This window comes from Colius striatus, chromosome 9 (assembly GCF_028858725.1).
Source record: "Colius striatus isolate bColStr4 chromosome 9, bColStr4.1.hap1, whole genome shotgun sequence".
NCBI classification, from domain to species: Eukaryota; Metazoa; Chordata; class Aves; order Coliiformes; family Coliidae; genus Colius; species Colius striatus.
In genome coordinates, this window is record NC_084767.1 from 12417635 (window position 1) to 12432034 (window position 14400).

General features: G+C 56.6%; 3 protein-coding genes across 3 annotated transcripts; all 3 read right to left on the reverse strand.

Moving 5' to 3' along the window:
• Positions 1-191: 191 nt before the first annotated feature.
• Positions 192-3147, reverse strand: LOC133626111 (protocadherin gamma-A2-like). Its single transcript, XM_062002779.1, has 2 exons — positions 3141-3147; positions 192-2983 (listed from the first exon to the last, which is right to left on the reverse strand). The coding sequence occupies exons 1-2, from the start codon at positions 3145-3147 to the stop codon at positions 192-194; spliced, it is 2799 nt and encodes a 932-aa protein (XP_061858763.1).
• Positions 3148-5459: 2312 nt separating this feature from the next.
• Positions 5460-9158, reverse strand: LOC133626073 (protocadherin beta-15-like). Its single transcript, XM_062002695.1, has one exon. The coding sequence runs from the start codon at positions 9078-9080 to the stop codon at positions 6636-6638; it is 2445 nt and encodes an 814-aa protein (XP_061858679.1). The 5' UTR covers positions 9081-9158; the 3' UTR covers positions 5460-6635.
• Positions 9159-9261: 103 nt separating this feature from the next.
• LOC104563360 (protocadherin gamma-A5-like) lies at positions 9262-12422 on the reverse strand. Its single transcript, XM_062002780.1, has 2 exons — positions 12416-12422; positions 9262-12258 (listed from the first exon to the last, which is right to left on the reverse strand). Exons 1-2 carry the CDS (start codon positions 12420-12422, stop codon positions 9467-9469), a joined length of 2799 nt encoding a protein of 932 aa, XP_061858764.1. The 3' UTR covers positions 9262-9466.
• Positions 12423-14400: the final 1978 nt, after the last annotated feature.

A 14400-nucleotide genomic window follows, 5' to 3' on the forward strand; every position in this document is an offset into this window, starting at 1 on the left:
GAGCACCACCCTGCGGCCTCCGCCGGCACTGCGAGCTTCAAAGCCGCCTCTCCAGCGACAATTGCCAATCAGATCCAGACACCCGTTTTCACGCATCCTAAAACACCAAACCGCCATTTCCTAGCATAAAATTATATCTCCGAGTGCAACGACATTCTCTTCCCCCGAGCACATCAGAAAATTAAAAGAAATTATCGTACCTGAGAGAAAACTTGTTCATCGTCCTCAGCTCCGCCATCTCTGGTAGGGACGAGATCCCCTGAAGCTTCTCCTGGTGCCGGGCGCGCCGGGAGCGTGTCGCAGCAGCTGCCGGCCGAGAAGCGGAGCTGGCTCTTGCGCGAGTCGGCCGTGAGCGACACCTCGTGCGAGTAGGAGTGCAGGAAGGCGCGGACGCCGTCGATGCCCACGAAGTGCGAGGCCGGGACGCCGCGCAAGGCGCCGCCGTCCGCCGCCAGCAGCCGCGAGCGGTGCCAGCGCCGCAGGCGCAGCGCCAGCAGCAGCAGCAGGAAGGCGACGAAGAGGCAGGACACGGCCGCCACGGCCAGCACCAGCCAGCGCGTCAGGCTGGCGGCCGGCTCGGCCGGCGCCGAAGCCGCCGCGCTGCCCAGCTCCGCCAGCAGCTCGGCCACGCTCTCGGCCAGCACCACCGTCAGCGTGGCCGTGGCCGACAGCGCCGGCCGCCCGTGGTCCTTCACCAGCACCACCAGGCTCTGCCGCGCCGCGTCGCGGGCCAGCGGGAAGCGCGCCGTGCGCACCTCGCCGCTGTGCAGCCCCACGCGGAACAGCCCCGGCTCCGTCGCCTTGGCCAGCTCGTACGACAGCCACGCGTTCTGCCCCGCGTCCGCGTCCACCGCCACCACCTTGGCCACCAGCGCGCCGGGCTCGGCCGAGCGCGGCGCCAGCTCCACGCCCGCCCAGCCCGCGCCCGCGCCCGCCCCCGCCGCCGGCGGGTACAGCACCTGCGGCGCGTTGTCGTTCTCGTCCACGATCGACAGCCGCACCGACGCGTTGCTGCTCAGCGCCGGCGCGCCGCCGTCCTCCGCCACCACCCACAGCTCCAGCTCGCGCAGCTCCTCGTAGTCGTACGACCGCAGCGCGTACAGCGCGCCCGTCTCCGCCTGCACCGACACGTACGACGACAGCGGCGAGCCCCGCACGCGCCCCTCCCGCAGCCGGTACCGCACGCGCGCGTTCTGCCCCCAGTCCGCGTCCGCCGCCCGCACCGTCAGCACCAGCGCGCCCGCCGCGTTGTTCTCGGACACGCGGCCGCTGTACCGCGCCTGCTCGAACACCGGCGCGTTGTCGTTCACGTCCAGCACCCGCAGAGCCAGCACCGCGCTGCTCCGCAGTGCCGGCGACCCGCCGTCCGCCGCCTGCACCGTCACGTTGTATTCCGGCATCGTCTCCCGGTCCAGCTTCTCAGAAGTCACCAAGCTATAGTAATTATCAAAGGACTGATCCAAACGGAAGGGCAGGCTTTCAGAGACACTGCACCGCAACTCACCATTCGCTCCCGAGTCCCTGTCCTGCACGTGCAGCAGGGCCACCACTGTCCCAGGCGGCGCGTCCTCAGAGATCTCACTCATCGCCGACTGCACAGAAATCTCGGGCGCATTGTCGTTGACGTCTGTCACAGTTACCACGACTTTCGTTGTGTCGAAAAGTCCCCCACCATCATGTGCCTGCACTTCGAGTTCGTAAGAGTCTCCTTCCTCGAAGTCCAGGCTCCGCAAGAGCGTGATGGCTCCCGAGTCAGAATTTAGATGGAAAATCTGCGAGGCTTTCACTGAAATTGTTTGAAACGAATACTTCACGTCCCCATTCAGCCCCTCGTCAGCGTCGGTGCTGGTGACAATGATGAGGGTGGAACCCACGGACACGTCCTCTGGCACACGCACCGTGTACTCCGCCTGGCTGAACACGGGCGCGTTGTCGTTCGCGTCCAGCACGGTCACGCGGATCCGCACAGCGCCCGTTCGCACCGGCTCCCCGCCGTCCATCGCCCTCAGCACCAGCTCGTGGAACGCCGCTTTCTCCCGGTCTAGTGCCTTTGCCAGCACGAGCTCGGGACGCTGATCGCTCCCGGGACCCGACTGCACTTCCAGAGAGAAGTGCTCATCTCCGCTCAACTCGTACCTCTGCAGAGAATTCCGTCCAGAATCCAGGTCATGGGCCGTCGCAATAGGAAATCGCGATCCCGGTTTTGTCGTCTCGCTAATCCTCAGTTCTTTTTCTGCCTCTCGGAAGCTGGGCGCGTTGTCGTTAATGTCTGTGATTTCCACTTCTACGCCGTAAATCTTTATTTCGCCTTCTAGGATCACCCCACAGCGCAGCACACATCGCTGCACACTCTCGCACAGCTGCTCTCTGTCTATTCTCTCCGCCGTCACCAGATGTCCCGTCTTCCCATGCAGGGCGAAATACTGCGGCCTACCTGTGTCTAAGAGGCTGAGGACGCGGTCGCGGAGCACCAGCATCTCCAGCCCCAGGTCCTTGGCCACGTCGCCCACGAATGAGCCCTTCGGCATCTCCTCGGGAACCGAGTAGTGCAGCTGTCCCCGAGCCACCTCCCACGCCGCCAGCAGCACGCACCACAGCAGGGCTCGCTCCCGCCGGCACCAGCACCCTCCTCTCTCCGCCATCGCTGAGCTCGGCAGTAGCTGCCCGCTCGCCCCTCCGTGCTCCGCAGCAGTCCCCGTGTCCCTGCTGCCGCTGCCGCTCGTCCCGCTGCCGCCCGGTTCAGCCGCTGCCTCCGCCAGCCGCTCGCCGCCGGATCGCGCTTCCTCTGGCGGCCACCGCCCGCCTCTGCCCAGCGTGAGCCAACAGCGACACTCGCAGCCGCAGGCAGCGACTGCAGCGCTCCGGCCTGGGAACAGCAACTGCGCTCCCAACGGCTCCCAACGCTGCTCGGCCACCAGCACCTGCTGCAGCCCCGCGCCTGCGGCAGCTGCATCAACACTGATTGCAGCTTCACCACATGCACCTGCAGGCACGGGAGTGTCTCCAACAAATCCTGCCCACCGCGGGGTTTCACAGAATCAAACAACGACTCATAGAATGCAATCACAGCATCATTATAGTATCTCAGCTACTTAGGGTTGTAGGATCATAGAATGGTTTAGGTTGGGATGGTCCTTTACAGGCCATCTAACCCAATTCCTCTGCAATAAACACACACATCTTCAACTAGATCAGCTCCTTGGTTACAGTGAGTTACAGTCTGAGTTCATCCTCTCAATCAGAGATTTATTTAGCACAGGACAGCACAGGCCTGTGTCTTCCCAGTTTAACTCCATTGTGAATATCTCAGTCTTTGATGTACAATGTTCTTCTGGTCACCATCACGACCTGCAGGCACGGGAGTGTCTCCAACAGCTCCTGCTCACCACAGGGTTTCACAGAATCATCAAATGTATTGTAGAGAGAACAGGATCACAGAATTAATGACATAATGCAATCACAGCATCACTATAGCATCACAGCATCATAGAATTGTTGAATCATAGAATGGTTTAGGTTAGAAGGGACTTAAAAGCCATCTAGTCCAATGCTCCTGCAATAAGCATGGACATCTTCAACTCAATCACGTTGCTCAAAGCCCCATCCAGACTGACCTACCAAGTTTCCAAGGATGGGGCATCTAACACCTCCCTGGGAAACCTGTGCAAGGGTTTCACTGAACTCAGCATTAAAAAATTTTTGCTCTTGTTTCTAGGCTCAGCTTCCCCTTTTTTAGATTTAAACCATTATCTTTGTGCTAAAACAAGTAGTCCTAGAAAAAATTTGTCTCCATCTTTACAGTAGCCCCCTCTAAATTTTGGAAGGCCACAGTAAGGTCTTCCCAAAGCCTTCTCTTCTGCAGGATGAACAATTCCAACTCAGCCGTACCTCAGAAGTGATGTTCTCCATCTCTCTGGTCATCTCTGTGTCTCTCCTCTGGACCCACTCCAACAGTGCCATATCTTTCCTGCGCTGAGGACTCCAGAGCTGGATGCAATGCTCCAGATCTTCACCTTACTGCCATGACTTTTCAACCATCATGGAATCCAACTTTGCAACTTCATCAGCCATTTCCCTTAGGAAGTCCTATCCCTCACATAGGACTGTGAGATGCATCTCATCAGGTCTCATTGACTTCTTCAGTTCAGGCTCCTGACATGGTCTTGAACCTGCTCTTCAGCAGGACGACCTTGTTCCCTTGAACCTGCCTTGAATTGCTCCACTTCAGAAGTATGGGGAGAGAGATTGCCAGACAAGCTGCAGACAAATATGTTGTTGAGTAGCTCAGTCTGCCCCTCATCTCTTGTTATCACTTTGACAGTGTTGTTCAGGAAATCCCAGGAAATCTCTGCAGTGTATTCAGGCCCCCAACTACAGGAAACAGCCTCCCCCTCTCACAGAGACAAACCATAATAAATGGTTCTGAACTACATCAGACACAAGAAAGCTCCAGCTGGAATGGTGCTAGTTCCTTGTCATTAAGAGACTCATCCACTCTCTAGGGCATCATTCACAACACTGTGCTATAGCTTACACAACTGGAAAAGATCACCATAGATAATTCTTCATCCCTTTAGATGCAGAGAGCCTTGAGCAGAGTAGCTTCACACTGGACTCCAGACAGGCAGAGACTTTCATGCAGGTGCCAGTCATGAGAAATAAAGGATTGTCCCCATTTTGGTCATTCAAGTCATCTTAGGACATTCACTACAAGAAGGTAATCTTGTTAATCCTGTCTAGTGTCACAGAAAAAAAAGCTAACATGCACACTTCTTGCTCAAAGGAGACTTTGTCACCTTGGTTACAGTGAGTTGTCTGGGTTGGTCTTGCCAACCAGAGGTTTACACAGCAGAGCACTAACCTGTGACTTCCCAGTTTAACTCCATGGCAGACCCCTCAGTCCTTGATGTACAGAGTCCTTTGGTCACCATCACTACAGCAGCTTGTGCTCAGGACTTACCTTTTTTCAAGGCCTTTGCAGAACAGATGGCTGTAGTCCACTACATTTTGAGTGAATCCTCTCCCTGGTCCCAATTTTCTCCTACCAACTGGCCACCTCCTGGGGTTGCCATAATCACTTCTCCAAAGCAACATCTAATGCCATCTTTGTGCCATTCAACCCTCAAAACATTTAGGATTAAAATACATACTGTCTGAATGCCTCAAACAGTCTGCAGCTGGAGCTGTCAGGAGAGTTGCAAAAGTCACTCCTCCCAACTCACTCCTTTGCATACCCAGGGCTCATTTATTGGTAGGGGCAAGTTTGCCTTCAGCTGCATCTAACTGGGGCCACCTGCAGCCAGAAGCTCAGTGCTCAGAAGACCCCCAGAGGCCTGACAGAAATTTTCATAAAGGTTTGGCAGAATTTTCCCAGAAAGAACACATCCACAATGACTCTCTCCATACATGGCATTCTGCTGTTCTCTTTATTTCACTTTTACACACAAAAGTGTCTCAGTTTACAACACTAAAATGCTTTATACCTGCAGCACAACACAGCGTGAGGGTTTGCAAATGTTCCATGCGACACTGCCTTCCTTCAAACAATACCCTAATGTTCATGGACTGACAGTGCTTTCTAAGAGGAAGAAACAAGATAGTGCTCAAATGCAGTTCACAGAGGAGAAGGAGAAAAAGAAGAGCAGAAAAGAGAATGCAAATGCTCTAACACAAATCTAGAAAAAGTATATTGAGCTGGCTTTCCACTCCCATCAAAAACTATGAATTTGAGAACAACCATCATGAGACCAAAAGCCTTTTTGGTCCTTTTCCAAATTTATCTTGACTCTACCAAACACATGCTTTCAAATCTCATGTGGAGTTTCCTAACAGCCCACACAAAGACAATGAACTGGTTTTCACAACACTGTACAGTTGTAGCCTACCCCAACTCTGTTAGTGCTGCTGTATTTACAAGGCAATCCCAAGAAGAGCCCACTCTAACCCCAGTCACCCATAAAAGGAAGATCCCGTTGAATATTTTACTCCTAAAGCTTAGAGAAGATGAGACTCAAAGGGTCAAAATTCCCTTCTTGTATAATGTGCTGAAACTGTGCCTTTTGCAATGGCTGAATGTGAGCAAATCCAGGCTTCACCAGGCACCCTTTTTCTTCCACACAACAGTCGGTATGCACACAGACATGGTGACCACAAGTCAGAAAACTCAAAGCCTATACATCTCACACTGAGACATCCAGAACCCAGAGAAGAGCCCAGGATTGCACCACATTGCAGCACAGCACTCACAACTGCATTGCTGTCCCACAGTGGGACAAGGGCTGCATCCAAGGGAGCGAGGATGTGATTTATCTGCCCAACATTGCCACTGCATTACAACACACAAGAAGATCATCAGTCATACCAGACAGGGAGAAAAGATCTTCCCTGAGGACACTGGAAATATCTCAAGTCTCAAATCATTGTGGCTGTACTGGAGATCAAACCTATTATTGGCAGACTGGAAGAAACTTTAGTTTCTTTTGCTTGTATTTTTTGTGGTGGAGACAAGCTTTCATGGAATTTGCAGGAAACGTGATGCCCATTGCAGATCTATTCTGGAGGAACCATTGCCATATGTTGTACCTGGGTTCCTTTCCATTGTGAGGCACCAAGCCTCAGGCTGTGCTGACTCCATGTCAGTTAAAGGGAAGACTGTCGAACTGCTCTGCAGAGAGCGACCCTGGCTTGTCTGGTGCCGAGTCCTCTGCAGTGATGGAGCCACAGGGGAAACCTTTGTCATCATCAATGCCCCCAACCATGGGATAGTGCTGTGGTGGCAGAGTGGGGAGGATGGGCTTCAGGAACTTGAACTCGCTGTTGCCTGAGCCCGTGGTCAGGTTGATCTCGTAGCAGTAGGCGTGGGGCAGGGTCCCTGCAGCTGCTGCATCCCCTGGGACCCTCTGCAAGGTGCCAGCGCCGTACAGCACATGCCCAGCCTTCTGGTCCCTTCTCTGGTACACCTTGCAAACCACAAAGGCTGCTACGGACACGAGGAAGAGAAGGGACACGCAGACCAGTGAAATGATTAAATAGGTGGTCAGGGAACTGCCCTCATCCTCCATGGCCGGGCTGCTGTGTGGAAGGCGCACGTCTGAGAAGTCGCTGACCAGCAACATGCTCAGGGCTGCGGTGGCCGACTGCGGCGGACGCCCGTTGTCTCGCACCAGGACGACGAGCTTCTGCTTCGTGGTGTCTCTCTCTGCCACTGGCCTCTTCAGCCTCACCTCCCCGCTCTGGGCACCCACCACAAACAGGCCGGGGTCCGTGGCCCTCAGCAGGTGGTAGGAAAGCCACGAGTTCTGCCCTGAGTCCGCGTCAACAGCCACCACTTTGGTCACCAGGTACCCCGCCTCAGCCGACATGGGCACCAGCTCGCTGGACAGGGAGCTGCTGTCCTGGGATGGGAACAGCACCACTGGCACATTGTCGTTTTCATCCACCACGTAGACGTGGACAGTGACGTTGGTGCTCAGGGGAGGCGATCCTGCATCCGAGGCGCTCACCACAACCTCGATCTGCTTCACCTGCTCGTAGTCCAGGGGCCGCAGCACAAACACGTGCCCGTTCTCAGAGTTCACGGAGATGCAGGAGCAGGGCGGCCGCTCTGTGGGCTGGGCTGGGGCCAGGAAATAGCTCACCTTGGCATTGGGCCCCACGTCGGCATCAAAGGCGCTGACAGCTCCAACCAGCACTGTGGGGACGTTGTTCTCACGCACGTACATGGTGTACGACGTCTGGTTGAAGACAGGCACATTGTCGTTGACATCAGAGATGTCCACTGTGAAGGTCTGGGTGGTTGTCAGAGGAGGTGACCCCGCGTCTGCTGCTGTGACACTGAGGATGTAACGAGCTGTGTCCTCCCGGTCCAGGCTGCTCACGGTCACCAGCTCATAGTAATTCTTATAAGCCAACCTCAGGGAGAATGACAACTGGTCCTCAAGGGCAAGGGACACCTTCCCATTGGCACCAGCATCCCGGTCCCTGACAGTGAAGAGGGCGACCACTGTTCCAGGTAATGTGTTCTCAGGGAGGGGGCTGCTGAAGGAATTGACCACCAGCTCTGGGGCATTGTCATTCACATCCACCACCTCTACCAACACCTTGCAGATTGCTGAGAGGCCCCCACCATCCGTAGCCTGCACACTGAGCTCATGCTTCTGTGCCACCTCAAAGTCCAGAGGCTTTATTAATTTGATTGCACCACTCATGGGGTCAATTGCAAATGCAGAGTGGCTCTGGCCCAGCACATGGCTGAACTGATAGGAGATAGCCCCGTTAGCTCCTACATCCTGATCAGATGCCACCACATTGAGAATTACAGAGCCCACTGGTGCATTTTCCAAAGCCTCACCGATGTACACTTCCTCTGTGAAGATGGGAGCGTTGTCATTTACATCCAGAACAACAATGTGGATTTGGGTGGTCCCACTCCTGGGGGGAGAGCCCCCATCCACAGCAATGAGATTGAAACTCACCTCTGCCTCCTCCTCTCTGTCTAGTGGCTTTTCTAAGACCAGTTCCACATACTTCTTGCCCTTACTCCGACTTCCAAAGGAGACACTAAAATGCTCGTTCTCAGGAGCAATGCTGTAAGTCTGGATGCTGTTGCTGCCAATATCCAGGTCTTGAGCTCCAACCAAGGGGAAATGTGAGCCCGGGTTGCTCGTTTCCGGGATCTTAATAGTGACTTGTTCCTCCGGGAAAACAGGAGAATGGTCATTGATGTCCTCCACGGCCACCTCGACCCGAAAGATCTGGAAGGGGTTTGCCAGCAGGAGCTCCAAGGGGAGCGTGCAGCTTGCAGCCTGCCCGCACAGCTCCTCCCGGTCCAGCCTCTCTGCCACTACGAGGCGGCCGCTGCCGAGGTCCAAGCGAAAGTGCTGCCGGCCGTCCTCCGCGGACAGGCGGGCGCGGCGAGCCGACAGCTGCGCCGGGGCCAGCCCCGCGTCCGCCGCCACGTTGGCCACCGCGGAGCCGCGCTCCCCCTCCTCGGCTACGGAGTAGCGCAAGGGCTCGGAGCGAGCGTATGCCAGGCAGAGGAAAGCCGACAGACAGAGCACTTGCCTTGCAAGGATGGCCATGGCGCTGCGGCCAGTAGGCTCCGTGGCCAGTAGGCTCCGTGTGGCGGCTCCCGCGCGGTTTGGGTCTGGGGCGGCGGGCGAGCGTCCTCCCTCTCGCCAAGTGCGGCGGGCGGCTCGAAGCGCGGCGGCCGCGGCCCAGCAACGGACGGCTCGGGGAAGCGCTCGGCGCTCGCCTTGGCCGGGAGCACCACCCTGCGGCCCCCGCCGGCACTGCGCGCTTAATCGCCTTCTCTCCGGCTACAGTTGCCCATCCTAATCCAGACACACGTTTTCACGCATCCTCACACACCCAGGCACTCTCCAAATAGCTATTTCCTAGCATAAAATTATCTCTCCGAGACCAAGATCTTTCTCTTCCCCCGAGCACATCAGAAAATTTAAAAAAATTATCGTACCTGTGAGGAAACTTGTTCACCGTCCTCAGCACCGCCATCTCTAGTAGGGACGAGATCCACTGAAGCTTCTCCTGGTGCCGGGCGCGCCGGGAGCGTGTCGCAGCAGCTGCCGGCCGAGAAGCGGAGCTGGCTCTTGCGCGAGTCGGCCGTGAGCGACACCTCGTGCGAGCAGGAGTGCAGGAAGGCGCGGACGCCGTCGATGCCCACGAAGTGCGAGGCCGGGACGCCGCGCAAGGCGCCGCCGTCCGCCGCCAGCAGCCGCGAGCGGTGCCAGCGCCGCAGGCGCAGCGCCAGCAGCAGCAGCAGGAAGGCGACGAAGAGGCAGGACACGGCCGCCACGGCCAGCACCAGCCAGCGCGTCAGGCTGGCGGCCGGCTCGGCCGGCGCCGAAGCCGCCGCGCTGCCCAGCTCCGCCAGCAGCTCGGCCACGCTCTCGGCCAGCACCACCGTCAGCGTGGCCGTGGCCGACAGCGCCGGCCGCCCGTGGTCCTTCACCAGCACCACCAGGCTCTGCCGCGCCGCGTCGCGGGCCAGCGGGAAGCGCGCCGTGCGCACCTCGCCGCTGTGCAGCCCCACGCGGAACAGCCCCGGCTCCGTCGCCTTGGCCAGCTCGTACGACAGCCACGCGTTCTGCCCCGCGTCCGCGTCCACCGCCACCACCTTGGCCACCAGCGCGCCGGGCTCGGCCGAGCGCGGCGCCAGCTCCACGCCCGCCCAGCCCGCGCCCGCGCCCGCCCCCGCCGCCGGCGGGTACAGCACCTGCGGCGCGTTGTCGTTCTCGTCCACGATCGACAGCCGCACCGACGCGTTGCTGCTCAGCGCCGGCGCGCCGCCGTCCTCCGCCACCACCCACAGCTCCAGCTCGCGCACCTCCTCGTAGTCGAACGACCGCAGCGCGTACAGCGCGCCCGTCTCCGCCTGCACCGACACGTACGACGACAGCGGCGAGCCCCGCACGCGCCCCTCCCGCAGCCGGTACCGCACGCGCGCGTTCTGCCCCCAGTCCGCGTCCGCCGCCCGCACCGTCAGCACCAGCGCGCCCGCCGCGTTGTTCTCGGACACGCGGCCGCTGTACCGCGCCTGCTCGAACACCGGCGCGTTGTCGTTCACGTCCAGCACCCGCAGCGCCAGCACCGCGCTGCTCCGCAGTGCCGGCGACCCGCCGTCCGCCGCCCGCACCGTCACGTTGTACTCTGGCACCTCTTCCCGATCCAGCTCCTTAGAAGTCACCAAGCTGTAGTAATTATCAAACGACGGCACCAGTCGGAAGGGCAGGCTCTCGACGATGCTGCACCGTAACTCTCCGTTCGCCCCCGAGTCTCGGTCCTGTACGTGCAGCAGGGCCACCACTGTCCCAGGCGGCGCGTCCTCAGAGATCTCAATCAGCACGGACCGCACAGAAATCTCGGGCGCATTGTCGTTGACGTCTGTCACAGTTACCACGACTTTCGTTGTGTCGAAAAGTCCCCCACCATCATGTGCCTGCACTTCGAGTTCGTAAGAGTCTCCTTCCTCGAAGTCCAGGCTCCGCAAGAGCGTGATGGCTCCCGAGTCAGAATTTAGATGGAAAATCTGCGAGGCTTTCACTGAAATTGTTTGAAACGAATACTTCACGTCCCCATTCAGCCCCTCGTCAGCGTCGGTGCTGGTGACAATGATGAGGGTGGAACCCACGGACACGTCCTCTGGCACACGCACCGTGTACTCCGCCTGGCTGAACACGGGCGCGTTGTCGTTCGCGTCCAGCACGGTCACGCGGATCCGCACAGCGCCCGTTCGCACCGGCTCCCCGCCGTCCATCGCCCTCAGCACCAGCTCGTGGAACGCCGCTTTCTCCCGGTCTAGTGCCTTTGCCAGCACGAGCTCGGGACGCTGATCGCTCCCGGGACCCGACTGCACTTCCAGAGAGAAGTGCTCATCTCCGCTCAACTCGTACCTCTGCAGAGAATTCCGTCCAGAATCCAGGTCATGGGCCGTCGCAATAGGAAATCGCGATCCCGGTTTTGTCGTCTCGCTAATCCTCAGTTCTTTTTCTGCCTCTCGGAAGCTGGGCGCGTTGTCGTTAATGTCTGTGATTTCCACTTCTACGCCGTAAATCTTTATTTCGCCTTCTAGGATCACCCCACAGCGCAGCACACATCGCTGCACACTCTCGCACAGCTGCTCTCTGTCTATTCTCTCCGCCGTCACCAGATGTCCCGTCTTCCCATGCAGGGCGAAATACTGCGGCCTACCTGTGTCTAAGAGGCTGAGGACACGGTCGCGGAGCACCAGCATCTCCAGCCCCAGGTCCTTGGCCACGTCGCCCACGAATGAGCCCTTCGGCATCTCCTCGGGAACCGAGTAGTGCAGCTGTCCCCGAGCCACCTCCCACGCCGCCAGCAGCACGCACCACAGCAGGGCTCGCTCCCGCCGGCCCCAGCGCCCTCCTCTCTCCGCCATCGCGGAGCGCGGCAGCAGCTGCCCGCTCGCCCCTCCGTGCTCCGCAGCCGTCCCCGTGTCCCTGCTGCCGCTGCCGCTCGTCCCGCTGCCGCCCGGCTCAGCCGCTGCCTCCGCCCGCCGCTCGCCGCCGGATCGCGCTTCCTCTGGCGGCCGCCGCCCGCCTCTGCCCAGCGTGAGCCAACAGCGACACTCGCAGTCGCAGGCAGCGACTGCAGCGCTCCGGCCTGGGAACAGCAACTGCGCTCCCAACGGCTCCCAACGCTGCTCGGCCACCAGCACCTGCTGCAGCCCCGCGCCTGCGGCAGCTGCATCAACACTGATTGCAGCTTCACCACATGCACCTGCAGGCACGGGAGTGTCTCCAACAAATCCTGCCCACCGCGGGGTTTCACAGAATCAAACAACGACTCATAGAATGCAATCACAGCATCATTATAGTATCTCAGCTACTTAGGGTTGTAGGATCATAGAATGGTTTAGGTTGGGATGGACCTTTACAGGCCATCTAACCCAATTCCTCTGCAATAAACACACACATCTTCAACTAGGTCAGCTCCTTGGTTACAGTGAGTTACAGTCTGAGTTCATCCTCTCAATCAGAGATTTGTTTAACACAGGACAGCACAGGCCTGTGTCTTCCCAGTTTAACTCCATTGTGAATATCTCAGTCGTTGATGTACAATGTTCTTCTGGTCACCATCACGACCTGCAGGCACGGGAGTGTCTCCAACAGCTCCTGCTCACCACAGGGTTTCACAGAATCATCTAATGGATTGTAGAGAGAATAGGATCATAGAATTAATGACATAATGCAATCACAGCATCACTATAGCATCACAGCATCATAGAATTGTTGGATCATAGAATGGTTTAGGTTAGAAGGGACTGTTAAAGGCCATCTAGTCCAATGCTCCTGCAATAAGCATGGACATCTTCAACTCAATCACGTTGCTCAAAGCCCCATCCAGCCTGACCTACAATGTTTCCAAGGATGAGGCATCTAACACCTCTCTGGGAAACCTGTGAAAGGGTTACACTGAACTCAGTATAAAAACTGTTGCTTTGTTTCTAGGCTCAGCTTCCATTTTTTTAGTTTTAAGCCATTATCTTTGTGCTAAAACAAGTAGTCCTAGAAAAAAAATCTGTCTCCATCTTTACAGTAGCCCCCTCTAAATTTTGGAAGGCCACAGTAAGGTCTTCCCAAAGCCTTCTCTTCTGCAGGATGAACAATTCCAACTCGGCTGTACCTCAGAAGTTATGTTCTCCATCTCTCTGGTCATCTCTGTGTCTCTCCTCTGGACCCACTCCAACAGTGCCATGTCTTTCCTGCGCTGAGGACTCCAGAGCTGGATGCAATGCTCCAGATCTTCACCTTACTGCCATGACTTTTCAACCATCATGGAATCCAACTTTGCAACTTCATCAGCCATTTCCCTTAGGAAGTCCTATCCCTCACATAGGACTGTGAGATGCATCTCATCAGGTCTCATTGACTTCTTCAGTTCAGGCTCCTGACATGGTCTTGAACCTGCTCTTCAGCAGGACGACCTTGTTCCCTTGAACCTGCCTTGAATTGCTCCACTTCAGAAGTATGGGGAGAGAGATTGCCAGACAAGCTGCAGACAAATATGTTGTTGAGTAGCTCAGTCTGCCCCTCATCTCTTGTTATCACTTTGACAGTGGTGTTCAGGAAATCCCAGGAAATCTCTGCAGTGTATTCAGGCCCCCAACTACAGGAAACAGCCTCCCCCTCTCACAGAGACAAACCATAATAAATGGTTCTGAACTACATCAGACACAAGAAAGCTCCAGCTGGAATGGTGCTAGTTCCTTGTCATTAAGAGACTCATCCACTCTCTAGGGCATCATTCACAACACTGTGCTATAGCTTACACAACTGGAAAAGATCACCATAGATAATTCTTCATCCCTTTAGATGCAGAGAGCCTTGAGCAGAGTAGCTTCACACTGGACTCCAGACAGGCAGAGACTTTCATGCAGGTGCCAGTCATGAGAAATAAAGGATTGTCCCCATTTTGGTCATTCAAGTCATCTTAGGACATTCACTACAAGAAGGTAATCTTGTTAATCCTGTCTAGTGTCACAGAAAAAAAAGCTAACATGCACACTTCTTGCTCAAAGGAGACTTTGTCACCTTGGTTACAGTGAGTTGTCTGGGTTGGTCTTGCCAACCAGAGGTTTACACAGCAGAGCACTAACCTGTGACTTCCCAGTTTAACTCCATGGCAGACCCCTCAGTCCTTGATGTACAGAGTCCTTTGGTCACCATCACTACAGCAGCTTGTGCTCAGGACTTACCTTTTTTCAAGGCCTTTGCAGAACAGATGGCTGTAGTCCACTACATTTTGAGTGAATCCTCTCCCTGGTCCCAATTTTCTCCTACCAACTGGCCACCTCCTGGGGTTGCCATAATCACTTCTCCAAAGCAACATCTAATGCCATCTTTGTGCCATTCAACCCTC

Excerpts from the sequence above, each read along its gene's own strand:
- LOC133626073 (XM_062002695.1), bottom strand. The coding sequence starts at position 9,080 with ATGGCCATCCTTGCAAGGCAAGTGCTCTGTCTGTCGGCTTTCCTCTGC.